The sequence below is a fragment of the Mobula birostris genome, chromosome 4 (genome assembly GCF_030028105.1).
Source record: "Mobula birostris isolate sMobBir1 chromosome 4, sMobBir1.hap1, whole genome shotgun sequence".
NCBI classification, from domain to species: Eukaryota; Metazoa; Chordata; class Chondrichthyes; order Myliobatiformes; family Myliobatidae; genus Mobula; species Mobula birostris.
In genome coordinates this window covers 6,410,251-6,425,870 of record NC_092373.1, presented here as the reverse complement: position 1 = coordinate 6,425,870, position 15,620 = coordinate 6,410,251, and the positions used below count along the sequence as shown (strand labels likewise).

Below are 15,620 nucleotides of genomic sequence, written 5' to 3'. Positions count from 1 at the left end.
TTTCTTCCTCTCCATAGATGCTGCCCGACTTGCTGATTTCCTCCAGTATTTTGTGTGTGAACATAGAACATACAAACTATGCAGCACAGTACAGGGCCTTCAGCACACCTTTTGACTGACTCCAAGATCAATCTAGCCCTTCTCTCCCACATAACCCTCCTTTCATCCATGTGCCTAGCTAAAGGTCTCTTACATCTCCCTAATGTATCTGTTTCTACCACCAACCCCAAGAGGGCGATTCGTGCACCCACCACTCTGTGTAAGAAATCTACCTCTGACATCCCCCCCATACATTCCTCCAATCACCTTAAAATTATCTCCCTTGTATCTCCTCTGCACCCTCTCTAAAGCTTCCATATCCTTCCTGTAATGAGGTGACCAGAACTGAACACAATAGTCCAATGTGTAGTGTAACTAGAGCTTTATAGAGCTGCAACATTACCTTCTAGCTCTTGAACCCAACCCTCAGACTAATGAAAGCCAACAAAATATTCACCTTCTTAAGTCCTCTATCAACTTGTGCGGCAACCTTGAGGAATCTATGGACACACACCTCAAAATCTCTCTGTTTCTGCACACTGCTAAAACCTTCCTAATCAGCTTGTATTCTGTCTTCAAATCTGACCTTCCCAAGTGAATCACTTGGCACTTTTCTGGGTTAAACGCCTGCCATTTCTTATCCAACCCTTGGTTCCTGTCGATATCCCATTGTAACCTACGACAACCTTCGACACTGAACACAAGATAGTTGGGTGTTGCTCAAGATTTCCAGCATCTGCAATATTTTGTGAGTTCTCACTCACATATGGGAATCCACGTTATCCATATGGGTTTCCATATCTGCCCCCGGAACCCTTGTGTTGATAGAGGGAGATTATTTGGCCCGTTAGCTCCCTGTCAACCTATTCCTGAATCTATTATCCCCACAGTTCTTCCCATCTGCCCGAGATTCTATGAGAAGTGGATAGTCGGGGAAGGATCGACCTGTGTTTGCCTCGTAAACTCCAAAACCCCTCACCGCTTGGATGCCGCCGTCTCCTACCCCACCCCAGTTCCCACTCACTCACTCACTGTTTGCCTTCCTGGTGCCCTAGCAACAACGGAGAGAGCGAGAGTTCCGGAAACAGCAGGAGCGCGAGCAGAGACGCCGCTACGAGGAGATGGAGAGGCTGCAGAGGGAGGAGGAGAGGCGTAAGGCTGAGAGGGAGCAGGTGAGTGATGGGGTGGGGAGGGGGAACTACCCCAGATCCAGAGGAGGGACAAATCCGGTGAGGTGGCCAATATCCGCAAAGGTGAATCAGAATCAGGTTTCATATCACAGTGTGCAATACGTCATAAAATCTGTTGTTTTGTGGCAGCAGTACATTGTAATACATAATATTAAAAACTGTAAGTTTCAGTAAGAATTATGAAGAAATATGGCCTGTGTGAGGAATCCATGCTGGGTGAGGGATTTACGTTGGACTGGGTGAGGGATTTACGTTGGACTGGGTGAGGGATTTACGTTCGAATGGGTGAGAGACCCACGTTGGACTGGGTGAGGGATCCACGTTGGACTGGGTGAGAGAGTTACGTTGGACTGGGTGAGGGATTTACGTTGGACTGGGTGAGGGATTTACGATGGACTGGGTGAGGGATCCACGTTGGACTGGGTGAGGGATCCACGTTGGACTGGGTGAGGGATCCACGTTGGACTGGGTGAGGGATCCACGTTGGACTGGGTGAGGGATTTACGTTGGACTGGGTGAGGGATTTACGTTGGACAGGGTGAAGGACCCACGTTGGACTGGGTGACGGATTTACGTTGGACTGGGTGACGGATTTACGTTGGACTGGGTGAAGGACCCACGTTGGACTGGGTGACGGATTTACGTTGGACTGGGTGACGGATTTACGTTGGACTGGGTGAGGCATTTACGTTGGATTGTGAGAGGGATTTACGTTGGACTAGGTGAGGGATTTACTTTGGACTGGGTGAGGGATTTACGTTGGACTGGGTGAGGGATTTACGTTGGACTGGGTGAGGGATCCACGTTGGACTGGGTGAGGGATCCACGTTGGACTGGGTGAGGGATCCACGTTGGACTGGGTGAGGGATCCACGTTGGACTGGGTGAGGGATTTACGTTGGACTGGGTGAGGGATTTACGTTGGACAGGGTGAAGGACCCACGTTGGACTGGGTGACGGATTTACGTTGGACTGGGTGACGGATTTACGTTAGACTGGGTGAAGGACCCACGTTGGACTGGGTGACGGATTTACGTTGGACTGGGTGACGGATTTACGTTGGACTGGGTGAGGGATTTACGTTGGACAGGGTGAAGGACCCACGTTGGACTGGGTGACGGATTTACGTTGGACTGGGTGACGGATTTACGTTGGACTGGGTGAGGCATTTACGTTGGATTGTGAGAGGGATTTACGTTGGACTAGGTGAGGGATTTACTTTGGACTGGGTGAGGGATTTACGTTGGACTGGGTGAGGGATTTACGTTGGACTGGGTGAGGGATTTACTTTGGACTGGGTGAGGGATCCACGTTGGACTGGGTGAGGGATCCACGTTGGACTGGGTGAGGGATCCACGTTGGACTGGGTGAGGGATCCACGTTGGACTGGGTGAGGGATTTACGTTGGACTGGGTGAGGGATTTACGTTGGACAGGGTGAAGGACCCACGTTGGACTGGGTGACGGATTTACGTTGGACTGGGTGACGGATTTACGTTGGACTGGGTGAAGGACCCACGTTGGACTGGGTGACGGATTTACGTTGGACTGGGTGACGGATTTACGTTGGACTGGGTGAGGCATTTACGTTGGATTGTGAGAGGGATTTACGTTGGACTAGGTGAGGGATTTACTTTGGACTGGGTGAGGGATTTACGTTGGACTGGGTGAGGGATTTACGTTGGACTGGGTGAGGGATCCACGTTGGACTGGGTGAGGGATCTACGTTGGACTGGGTGAGGGATCCACGTTGGACTGGGTGAGAGACCCACGTTGGACTGGGTGAGGGATTTACGTTGGACTGGGTGAGGGATTTTCGTTGGACTGGGTGAGGAATGCACGTTGGACTGGGTCAGGGATTTACGTTGGACTGGGTGAGGAATCCACGTTGGATTGTGAGAGGGATCCACGTTGGACTGGGTGAGGGATCCACGTTGGACTGGGTGAGAGACCCACGTTGGACTGGGTGAGGGATTTACGTTGGATTGGGTGAGGGATTTACATTGGACTGGGTGAGGGACCCACTTTGGATTGTGAGAGGGATCCATGTTGGACTGGGTGAGGGATTTGCGTTCGAATGGGTGAGGGATTTACGTTCGAATGGGTGAGAGATTTACGTTGGATTGGGTGAGGGATTTACGTTGGACTGGGAGAGAGATTTACGTTGGACTGAGTGAGAGATCCACGTTGGACTGGGTGAGGGAGTTACGTTGGACTGGGTGAGGGATTTACGTTGGAGTGGGTGAGGGATCCACGTTGGACTGGGTGAGGGATCCACGTTGGACTGGGTGAGGGATCTACGTTGGACTGGGTGAGGGATCTACGTTGGACTGGGTGAGGGAGTTCGTTGGACTGGGTGAGGGATTTACACTGGACTGGGTGAGGGATTTACGTTGGACTGGGTGAGGGATTTACGTTGGACTGGGTGAGGGATTTACGTTGGAGTGGGTGAGGGATTTACGTTGGAGTGGGTGAGGGATCCACGTTGGAGTGGGTGAGGGATCCACGTTGGACTGGGTGAGGGATCTACGTTGGACTGGGTGAGGGATCTACGTTGGACTGGGTGAGGGATTTACGTTGGACTGGGTGAGGGATTTACGTTGGACTGGATGAGGGAGTTCGTTAGACTGGGTGAGGGATTTACACTGGACTGGGTGAGGGATTTACGTTGGACTGGGTGAGGGATTTACGTTGGACTGGGTGAGGGATCCACGTTGGACTGGGTGAAGGATTTACGTCGGACTGGGTCAGGGATTTACGTTGGACTGGGTGAGGGATTTACGTTGGACTGGGTGAGGGAATTACATTGGACTGGGTGAGAGATCCACGTTGGACTGGGTGAGGGAGTTACGTTGGACTGGGTGAGGGATTTACGTTGGACTGGGTGAGGGATCCACGTTGGACTGGGTGACGGATTTACGTTGGACTGGGTGACGGATTTACGTTGGACTGGGTGAGGGATTTTCGTTGGACTGGGTGAGGAATGCACGTTGGATTGGGTCAGGGATTTACGTTGGACTGGGTGAGGAATCCACGTTGGATTGTGAGAGGGATCCACGTTGGACTGGGTGAGGGATCCACGTTGGACTGGGTGAGAGACCCACGTTGGACTGGGTGAGGGATTTACGTTGGACTGGGTGGGGGATTTTCGTTGGACTGGGTGAGGGATCCACGTTGGACTGGGTGAGCGATTTACGTTGGATTGGGTGAGGGATTTACATTGGACTGGGTGAGGGATTTACGTTGGATTGTGAGAGGGATTTACGTTGGACTGGGTGAGGGATTTACTTTGGACTGGGTGAGGGATTTACGTTGGACTGGATGAGGGATCCACGTTGGACTGGGTGAGGGATTTACGTTAGACTGTGTGAGGGACCCACTTTGGATTGTGAGAGGGATCCATGTTGGACTGGGTGAGAGATTTACGTTGGATTGGGTGAGGGATTTACGTTGGACTGGGAGAGAGATTTACGTTGGACTGAGTGAGAGATCCACGTTGGACTGGGTGAGGGAGTTACGTTGGACTGGGTGAGGGATTTACGTTGGAGTGGGTGAGGGATCCACGTTGGACTGGGTGAGGGATCCACGTTGGACTGGGTGAGGGATCTACGTTGGACTGGGTGAGGGATCTACGTTGGACTGGGTGAGGCATTTACGTTGGACTGGGTGAGGCATTTACGTTGGACTGGGTGAGGGATTTACGTTGGACTGGATGAGGGAGTTCGTTGGACTGGGTGAGGGATTTACACTGGACTGGGTGAGGGATTTACGTTGGACTGGGTGAGGGATTTACGTTGGACTGGGTGAGGGATTTACGTTGGAGTGGGTGAGGGATCCACGTTGGACTGGGTGAGGGATCCACGTTGGACTGGGTGAGGGATTTACGTTGGACTGGGTGAGGGATTTACGTTGGACTGGGTGAGGGATTTACGTTGGATTGGATGAGGGAGTTACGTTGGACTGGGTGAGGGATTTACACTGGACTGGGTGAGGGATCCACGTTGGAGTGGGTGAGGGATCCACGGACTGGGTGAGGAATCCACGTTGGACTGGGTCAGGGATTTACGTTGGACTGGGTGAGGGATCCACATTGGATTGTGAGAGGGATCCACGGATTGTGAGAGGGATCCACGTTGGACTGGGTGAGGGATCCACGTTGGACTGGGTGAGAGACCCACGTTGGACTGGGTGAGGGATTTACATTGGACTGGGTGGGGGATTTACGTTGAACTGGGTGAGGGATCCACGTTGGACTGGGTGAGGGATTTACATTGGACTGGGTGAGGGATTTACGTTGGACTGGGTGAGGAATTTACGTTGCACTGGGTGAGGGATTTACATTGGACTGGGTGAGGGATTTACGTTGGACTGGGTGAAGCATTTACGTTGGACTGAGTGAGAGATCCACGTTGGACTGGGTGAGGGAGTTACGTTGGACTGGGTGAGGGATCCACGTTGGACTGGGTGGGGGATTTACGTTGGACTGGATGAGGGAGTTACGTTGGACTGGGTGAGGGATTTACACTGGACTGGGTGAGGGATCCACGTTGGACTGGGTGAGGGATCCATGGACTGGGTGAGGGATCCACGTTGGACTGGGTGAGGGATTTACGTTGGACTGGGTGAGGGATCCAAGTTGGACTGGGTGAAGGATTTACGTTGGACTGGGTGAGGGATTTACGTTGGACTGGGTGAGGGATTTACGTTGGACTGGGTGAGGGATTTTCGTTGGACTGGGTGAGGGATCCACGTTGGACTGGGTGAGGGATCCACGTTGGACTGGGTGAGGGATCCACGTTGGACTGGGTGAGAGACCCACGTTGGACTGGGTGAGGGATTTACTTTGAACTGGGTGGGGGATTTACGTTGAACTGGGTGAGGGATCCACGTTGGACTGGGTGGGGGATGCACATTGGACTGGGTGAGGGATTTAGGTTGGACTGGGTGAGGGATCCACGTTGGACTGGGTGAGGGATCCACATTGGATTGGGTGAGGGATTTACATTTGACTGGGTGAGGGATTTTGGTTGGACTGGGTGAGGGATTTAGGTTGGACTGAGTGAGAGATTCACGTTGGACTGGGTGAGGGATTTACGTTGGACTGGGTGAGGGAGTTACGTTGGACTGGGTGAGGGAGTTACGTTGGACTGGGTGAGGGATCCACGTTGGACTGGGTGAAGGATCCACGTTGGACTGGTTGAGGGATTTACATTGGACTGGGTGAGGTATTTACGTTGGACCGGGTGAGGGATTTACGTTGTACTGTGTGAATGATTAACGTTGGACTGGGTGAGAGATTTACTTTGGACTGGGTGAGGAATTTACATTAGACTGGGTGAGAGTCCCACGTTGGACTGGGTGAGGGATTTACGTTGGACTGGGTGGGGGGCCCACGTTGGACTGGGTGAGGGATCCACGTTGGACTGGGTGAGGGATCCACATTGGACTGGGTGAGGGATTTACGTTGGACTGGGTGAGGGATTTACGTTGGACTGGGTGAGGGATCCACGTTGGACTGGGTGAGGGATCCACGTTGGACTGGGTGAGAGACCCACGTTGGACTGGGTGAGAGACCCACGTTGGACTGGGTGAGGGATTTACGTTGGACTGGGTGAGGGATCCACGTTGGACTGGGTGAGAGACCCACGTTCGATTGGGTGAGGGATCCACGTTGGTTTGGGTGAGGGATCCACGTTGGACTGGGTGAGGGATCCACGTTGGACTGGGTGAGGGATGCACGTTAGATTGTGAGAGGGATCCACGTTGGATTGTGAGAGGGATCCACGTTGGACTGGGTGAGGGATCCACTTTGGACTGGGTGAGGGATCCACTTTGGACTGGGTGAGAGACCCACGTTGGATTGGGTGAGAGACCAACGTTCGACTGGGTGAGGGATTTACGTTGGACTGGGTGGGGGATTTACGTTGAACTGGGTGAGGGATCCACGTTGGATTGGGTGAGGGATTTACTTTGGACTGAGTGAGAGATCCACGTTGGACTGGGTGAGGGAGTTACGTTGGACTGGGTGAGGGAGTTACGTTGGACTGGGTGAGGGATCCACGTTGGACTGGGTGAGGGATCCACGTTGGACTGGGTGAGGGATCCACGTTGGACTGGATGGGGGATCCACGTTGGACTAGGTGAGGGATTTACGTTGGACTGGTTGAGGGATTTACGTTGGACTGGTTGAGGGATTTACGTTGGACTGGGTGAGGGACTTAAGTTGGACTGGGTGAGGGACTTACGTTGGACTGGGTGAGGGACTTACGTTTGACGGGTGAGGGAGTTACGTTGGACTGGGTGAGTGATTTACGTTGGATTGGGTGAGGGATTTACGTTGGACTGGTGAGGGATTTACATTGGACTGGGTGAGGGGATCCACGTTGGACTGGGTGAGGGAGTTACGTTGGACTGGGTGAGGGAGTTACGTTGGACTGGGTGAGGGAGTTACGTTGGACTAGGTGAGGGAGTTACGTTGGACTGGGTGAGGGATTTAGGTTGGACTGGGTGAGGGATTTAGGTTGGACTGAGTGAGAGATCCACGTTGGACTGGGTGAGGGAGTTACGTTTGACTGGGTGAGGGATCCACGTTGGACTGGGTGAAGGATCCACGTTGGACTGGTTGAGGGATTTACGTTGGACTGGGTGAGGGAGTTACGTTGGACTGGGTGAGGGAGTTACGTTCGAATGGGTGAGGTATTTACGTTGGACTGGGTGAGGGATTTACATTGTACTGTGTGAATGATTTACGTTGGACTGGGTGAGAGATTTACGTTGGACTGGGTGAGGAATTTACATTAGACTGGGTGAGAGTCCCACGTTGGACTGGGTGAGGGATTTACATTCGAATGGGTGGGGGACCCACGTTGGACTGTGTGAGGGACCCACGTTGGACTGTGTGAGGGACCCACATTGGATTGTGAGAGCGATCCACGTTGGACAGGGTGAGGGATTTACGTTGGACTGGATGAGGGAGTTACGTTGGACTGGGTGAGCGATTTACACTGGACTGGGTGAGGGATCCACGTTGGACTGGGTGAGGGATCCACGTTGGACTAGGTGAGGGATCCACGTTGGATTAGGTGAGGGATTTACATTGGACTGGGTGAGGGATTTAGGTTGGACTGGGTGAGGGATTTAGGTTGGACTGAGTGAGAGATCCACGTTGGACTGGGTGAGGGAGTTACGTTGGACTGGGTGAGGGAGTTACGTTGGACTGGGTGAGGGAGTTACGTTGGACTGGGTGAGGGAGTTACGTTGGACTGGGTGAGGGAGTTACGTTGGACTGGGTGAGGGATCCACGTTGGACTGGGTGAAGGATCCATGTTGGACTGGTTGAGGGATTTACATTGGACTGGGTGAGGGAGTTACGTTCGAATGGGTGAGAGACCCACGTTGGACTGGTTGAGGGATTTATGTTGGACTGGGTGAGGTATTTACGTTAGACTGTGTGAGGGACCCACTTTGGATTGTGAGAGGGATCCATGTTGGACTGGGTGAGGGGTTTGCGTTCGAATGGGTGAGGGATTTACGTTCGAATGGGTGAGGGATTTACGTTGGATTGGGTGAGGGATTTACGTTGGACTGAGTGAGAGATCCACGTTGGACTGGGTGAGGGAGTTACGTTGGACTGGGTGAGGGATTTACGTTGGAGTGGGTGAGGGATCCACGTTGGACTGGGTGAGGGATCCACGTTGGACTGGGTGAGGGATTTACGTTGGACTGGGTGAGGGATTTACATTGGACTGGGTGAGGGAATTACATTGGACTGGGTGAGAGATCCACGTTGGACTGGGTGAGGGATTTACGTTGGACTGGGTGAGGGATTTACGTTGGACTGGGTGAGGGATCCACGTTGGATTGGGTGAGGGATCCACGTTGGACTGGGTGATGGATTTACGTTGGACTGGGTGACGGATTTACGTTGGACTGGGTGAGGCATTTACGTTGGATTGTGAGAGGGATTTACGTTGGACTGGGTGAGGGATTTACTTTGGACTGGGTGAGGGATCCACGTTGGACTGAGTGAGAGATCCACGTTGGACTGGGTGAGGGAGTTACGTTGGACTGGGTGAGGGATTTACGTTGGAGTGGGTGAGGGATCCACGTTGGACTGGGTGAGGGATCCACGTTGGACTGGGTGAGGGATTTACGTTGGACTGGGTGAGGGATTTACATTGGACTGGGTGAGGGAATTACATTGGACTGGGTGAGAGATCCACGTTGGACTGGGTGAGGGATTTACGTTGGACTGGGTGAGGGATTTACGTTGGACTGGGTGAGGGATCCACGTTGGATTGGGTGAGGGATCCACGTTGGACTGGGTGATGGATTTACGTTGGACTGGGTGACGGATTTACGTTGGACTGGGTGAGGCATTTACGTTGGATTGTGAGAGGGATTTACGTTGGACTGGGTGAGGGATTTACTTTGGACTGGGTGAGGGATCCACGTTGGACTGGGTGAGGGATCCACGTTGGACTGGGTGAGGGATCCACGTTGGACTGGGTGAGGAATCCACGTTGGACTGGGTCAGGGATTTACGTTGGACTGGGTGAGGGATCCACGTTGGATTGTGAGAGGGATCCACATTGGACTGGGTCAGGGATTTACGTTGGACTGGGTGAGGGATCCACATTGGATTGTGAGAGGGATCCACGTTGGACTGGGTGAGGGATCCACGTTGGACTGGGTGAGAGACCCACGTTGGACTGGGTGAGGGATTTACGTTGGACTGGGTGAGCGATTTACGTTGGATTGGGTGAGGGATTTACGTTGGACTGGATGAAGCATTTACGTTGGATTGTGAGAGGGATTTACGTTGGACTGGGTGAGGGATTTACTTGGACTGAGTGAGGGAATTACGTTGGACTGGGTCAGGGATCCACGTTGGACTGGGTGAGGGATCCACGTTGGACTGGGTGAGGGATTTACGTTGGACTGGGTGAGGGATTTACGTTGGACTGGATGAGGGATTTACATTGGACTGGATGAGGGATCCACGTTGGACTGGGTGAGGGATCAACGTTGGACTGGGTGAGGGATTTACTTTGGACTGAGTGAGAGATCCACGTTGGATTGGGTGAGAGATTTACATTGGACTGGGTGAGGGATTTAGGTTGGACTGGGTGAGGGATTTAGGTTGCACTGAGTGAGAGATCCACGTTGGACTGGGTGAGGGAGTTACGTTGGACTGGGTGAGGGAATTACGTTGGACTGGGTGAGGGAGTTACGTTGGACTGGGTGAGGGATCCACGTTGGACTGGGTGAAGGATCCATGTTGGACTGGTTGAGGGATTTACATTGGACTGGGTGAGGGAGTTACGTTCGAATGGGTGAGAGACCCACGTTGGACTGGTTGAGGGATTTATGTTGGACTGGGTGAGGTATTTACGTTAGACTGTGTGAGGGACCCACTTTGGATTGTGAGAGGGATCCATGTTGGACTGGGTGAGGGATTTGCGTTCGAATGGGTGAGGGATTTGCGTTCGAATGGGTGAGGGATTTACGTTCGAATGGGTGAGGGATTTACGTTGGATTGGGTGAGGGATTTACGTTGGACTGGGAGAGAGATTTACGTTGGACTGAGTGAGAGATCCACGTTGGACTGGGTGAGGGAGTTACGTTGGACTGGGTGAGGGATTTACGTTGGACTGGGTGAGGGATCCACGTTGGACTGGGTGAGGGATCCACGTTGGACTGGGTGAGGTATTTACGTTAGACTGTGTGAGGGACCCACTTTGGATTGTGAGAGGGATCCATGTTGGACTGGGTGAGGGATTTGCGTTCGAATGGGTGAGGGATTTGCGTTCGAATGGGTGAGGGATTTGCGTTCGAATGGGTGAGGGATTTACGTTCGAATGGGTGAGGGATTTACGTTGGATTGGGTGAGGGATTTACGTTGGACTGGGAGAGAGATTTACGTTGGACTGAGTGAGAGATCCACTTTGGACTGGGTGAGGGAGTTACGTTGGACTGGGTGAGGGATTTACGTTGGAGTGGGTGAGGGATCCACGTTGGACTGGGTGAGGGATCCACGTTGGACTGGGTGAGGGATCCACGTTGGACTGGGTGAGGGATTTACGTTGGACTGGGTGAGGGATTTACGTTGGACTGGGTGAGGGATTTCCGTTGGATTGGATGAGGGAGTTACGTTGGACTGGGTGAGGGATCCACGGACTGGGTGAGGAATCCACGTTGGACTGGGTCAGGGATTTACGTTGGACTGGGTGAGGGATCCACGTTGGATTGTGAGAGGGATCCACATTGGACTGGGTCAGGGATTTACGTTGGACTGGGTGAGGGATCCACATTGGATTGTGAGAGGGATCCACGTTGGACTGGGTGAGGGATCCACGTTGGACTGGGTGAGAGACCCACGTTGGACTGGGTGAGGGATTTACGTTGGACTGGGTGGGGGATTTACGTTGAACTGGGTGAGGGATCCACGTTGGACTGGGTGAGCGATTTACGTTGGATTGGGTGAGGGATTTACATTGGACTGGGTGAGGGATTTACGTTGGGCTGGGTGAGGGATTTATGTTGGACTGTGTGAGGGATTTACGTTGGACTGGATGAAGCATTTACGTTGGATTGTGAGAGGGATTTACGTTGGACTGGGTGAGGGATTTACTTTGGACTGAGTGAGGGAATTACGTTGGACTGGGTCAGGGATCCACGTTGGACTGGGTGAGGGATCCACGTTGGACTGGGTGAGGAATTTACGTTGGACTGGGTGAGGGATTTACGTTGGACTGGATGAGGGATTTACGTTGGACTGGATGAGGGATCCACGTTGGACTGGGTGAGGGATCCACATTGGATTGGGTGAGGGATTTACATTGGACTGGGTGAGGGATTTAGGTTGGACTGGGTGAGGGATTTAGGTTGGACTGGGTGAGGGATTTAGGTTGGACTGGGTGAGGGATTTACGTTGGAGTGGGTGAGGGATCCACGTTGGACTGGGTGAGGGATACACGTTGGACTGGGTGAGGGATCTACGTTGGACTGGGTGAGGGATCTACGTTGGACTGGGTGAGGCATTTACGTTGGACTGGGTGAGGCATTTACGTTGGACTGGGTGAGGGATTTACGTTGGACTGGATGAGGGAGTTCGTTGGACTGGGTGAGGGATTTACACTGGACTGGGTGAGGGATTTACGTTGGACTGGGTGAGGGATTTACGTTGGACTGGGTGAGGGATTTACGTTGGAGTGGGTGAGGGATCCACGTTGGACTGGGTGAGGGATCCACGTTGGACTGGGTGAGGGATTTACGTTGGACTGGGTGAGGGATTTACGTTGGACTGGGTGAGGGATTTACGTTGGATTGGATGAGGGAGTTACGTTGGACTGGGTGAGGGATTTACACTGGACTGGGTGAGGGATCCACGTTGGACTGGGTGAGGGATCCACGGACTGGGTGAGGAATCCACGTTGGACTGGGTCAGGGATTTACGTTGGACTGGGTGAGGGATCCACATTGGATTGTGAGAGGGATCCACGGATTGTGAGAGGGATCCACGTTGGACTGGTTGAGGGATCCACGTTGGACTGGGTGAGAGACCCACGTTGGACTGGGTGAGGGATTTACATTGGACTGGGTGGGGGATTTACGTTGAACTGGGTGAGGGATCCACGTTGGACTGGGTGAGGGATTTACATTGGACTGGGTGAGGGATTTACGTTGGACTGGGTGAGGAATTTACGTTGCACTGGGTGAGGGATTTACATTGGACTGGGTGAGGGATTTACGTTGGACTGGGTGAAGCATTTACGTTGGACTGAGTGAGAGATCCACGTTGGACTGGGTGAGGGAGTTACGTTGGACTGGGTGAGGGATCCACGTTGGACTGGGTGAGGGATCCACGTTGGACTGGGTGAGGGATCCACGTTGGACTGGGTGGGGGATTTACGTTGGACTGGATGAGGGAGTTACGTTGGACTGGGTGAGGGATTTACACTGGACTGGGTGAGGGATCCACGTTGGACTGGGTGAGGGATCCATGGACTGGGTGAGGGATCCACGTTGGACTGGGTGAGGGATCCACGGACTGGGTGAGGGATTTACGTTGGACTGGGTGAGGGATCCAAGTTGGACTGGGTGAAGGATTTACGTTGGACTGGGTGAGGGATTTACGTTGGACTGGGTGAGGGATTTACGTTGGACTGGGTGAGGGATTTTCGTTGGACTGGGTGAGGGATCCACGTTGGACTGGGTGAGGAATCTACGTTGGACGGGGTTAGGGATTTACGTTGGACTGGGTGAGGGATCCACGTTGGATTGTGAGAGGGATCCACGTTGGATTGGGTGAGGGATCCACGTTGGACTGGGTGAGAGACCCACGTTGGACTGGGTGAGGGATTTACTTTGAACTGCGTGGGGGATTTACGTTGAACTGAGTGAGGGATCCACGTTGGACTGGGTGGGGGATCCACATTGGACTGGGTGAGGGATTTAGGTTGGACTGGGTGAGGGATCCACGTTGGACTGGGTGAGGGATCCACATTGGATTGGGTGAGGGATTTACATTGGACTGGGTGAGGGATTTAGGTTGGACTGGGTGAGGGATTTAGGTTGGACTGAGTGAGAGATTCACGTTGGACTGGGTGAGGGATTTACGTTGGACTGGGTGAGGGAGTTACGTTGGACTGGGTGAGGGAGTTACGTTGGACTGGGTGAGGGATCCACGTTGGACTGGGTGAAGGATCCACGTTGGACTGGTTGAGGGATTTACATTGGACTGGGTGAGGGAGTTACGTTCGAATGGGTGAGAGACCCACGTTGGACTGGTTGAGGGATTTATGTTGGACTGGGTGAGGTATTTACGTTGGACCGGGTGAGGGATTTACGTTGTACTGTGTGAATGATTTACGTTGGACTGGGTGAGAGATTTACGTTGGACTGGGTGAGGAATTTACATTAGACTGGGTGAGAGTCCCACGTTGGACTGGGTGAGGGATTTACGTTGGACTGGGTGGGGGGCCCACGTTGGACTGGGTGAGGGATCCACGTTGGACTGGGTGAGGGATCCACATTGGACTGGGTGAGGGATTTACGTTGGACTGGGTGAGGGATTTACGTTGGACTGGGTGAGGGATCCACGTTGGACTGGGTGAGAGACCCACGTTGGACTGGGTGAGAGACCCACGTTGGACTGGGTGAGGGATTTACGTTGGACTGGGTGAGGGATCCACGTTGGACTGGGTGAGAGACCCACGTTGGACTGGGTGAGAGACCCACGTTGGACTGGGTGAGGGATTTACGTTGGACTGGGTGAGGGATCCACGTTGGACTGGGTGAGAGACCCACGTTCGATTGGGTGAGGGATCCACGTTGGTTTGGGTGAGGGATCCACGTTGGACTGGGTGAGGGATCCACGTTGGACTGGGTGAGGGATGCACATTGGATTGTGAGAGGGATCCACGTTAGATTGTGAGAGGGATCCACGTTGGACTGGGTGAGGGATCCACTTTGGACTGGGTGAGGGATCCACTTTGGACTGGGTGAGAGACCCACGTTGGCTTGGGTGAGAGACCAACGTTGGACTGGGTGAGGGATTTACGTTGGACTGGGTGGGGGATTTACGTTGAACTGGGTGAGGGATCCACGTTGGATTGGGTGAGGGATTTACTTTGGACTGAGTGAGAGATCCACGTTGGACTGGGTGAGGGAGTTACGTTGGACTGGGTGAGGGAGTTACGTTGCACTGGGTGAGGGATCAACGTTGGACTGGGTGAGGGATCCACGTTGGACTGGGTGAGGGATCCACGTTGGACTGGGTGAGGGACTTAGGTTGGACTGGGTGAGGGACTTACGTTGGACTGGGTGAGGGACTTACGTTTGACGGGTGAGGGAGTTACGTTGGACTGGGTGAGTGATTTACGTTGGATTGGGTGAGGGATTTACGTTGGACTGGTGAGGGATTTACATTGGACTGGGTGAGGGGATCCACGTTGGACTGGGTGAGGGAGTTACGTTGGACTGGGTGAGGGAGTTACGTTGGACTGGGTGAGGGAGTTACGTTGGACTGGGTGAGGGATTTAGGTTGGACTGGGTGAGGGATTTAGGTTGGACTGAGTGAGAGATCCACGTTGGACTGGGTGAGGGAGTTACGTTTGACTGGGTGAGGGATCCACGTTGGACTGGGTGAAGGATCCACGTTGGACTGGTTGAGGGATTTACGTTGGACTGGGTGAGGGAGTTACGATGGACTGGGTGAGGGAGTTACGTTCGAATGGGTGAGAGACCCACGTTGGACTGGTTGAGGGATTTATGTTGGACTGGGTGAGGTATTTACGTTGGACCGGGTGAGGGATTTACATTGTACTGTGTGAATGATTTACGTTGGACTGGGTGAGAGATTTACGTTGGACTGGGTGAGGAATTTACAT

The 15,620-nt window shown here is 53.2% G+C and overlaps 1 protein-coding gene across 4 annotated transcripts in view; it reads left to right on the top strand.

The window, feature by feature from the left end:
- Positions 1 to 15,620, top strand: part of LOC140196143 (traf2 and NCK-interacting protein kinase-like) — a 290,127-nt gene that overhangs the window by 150,639 nt on the left and 123,868 nt on the right. For all 4 annotated transcript variants that reach the window (XM_072254879.1, XM_072254878.1, XM_072254877.1 and 1 more), the window contains exon 13: positions 1,095 to 1,211. In XM_072254879.1, coding sequence (XP_072110980.1) covers positions 1,095 to 1,211 — 117 coding nt within the window. The remainder of the gene's footprint in view (positions 1 to 1,094; positions 1,212 to 15,620) is intronic.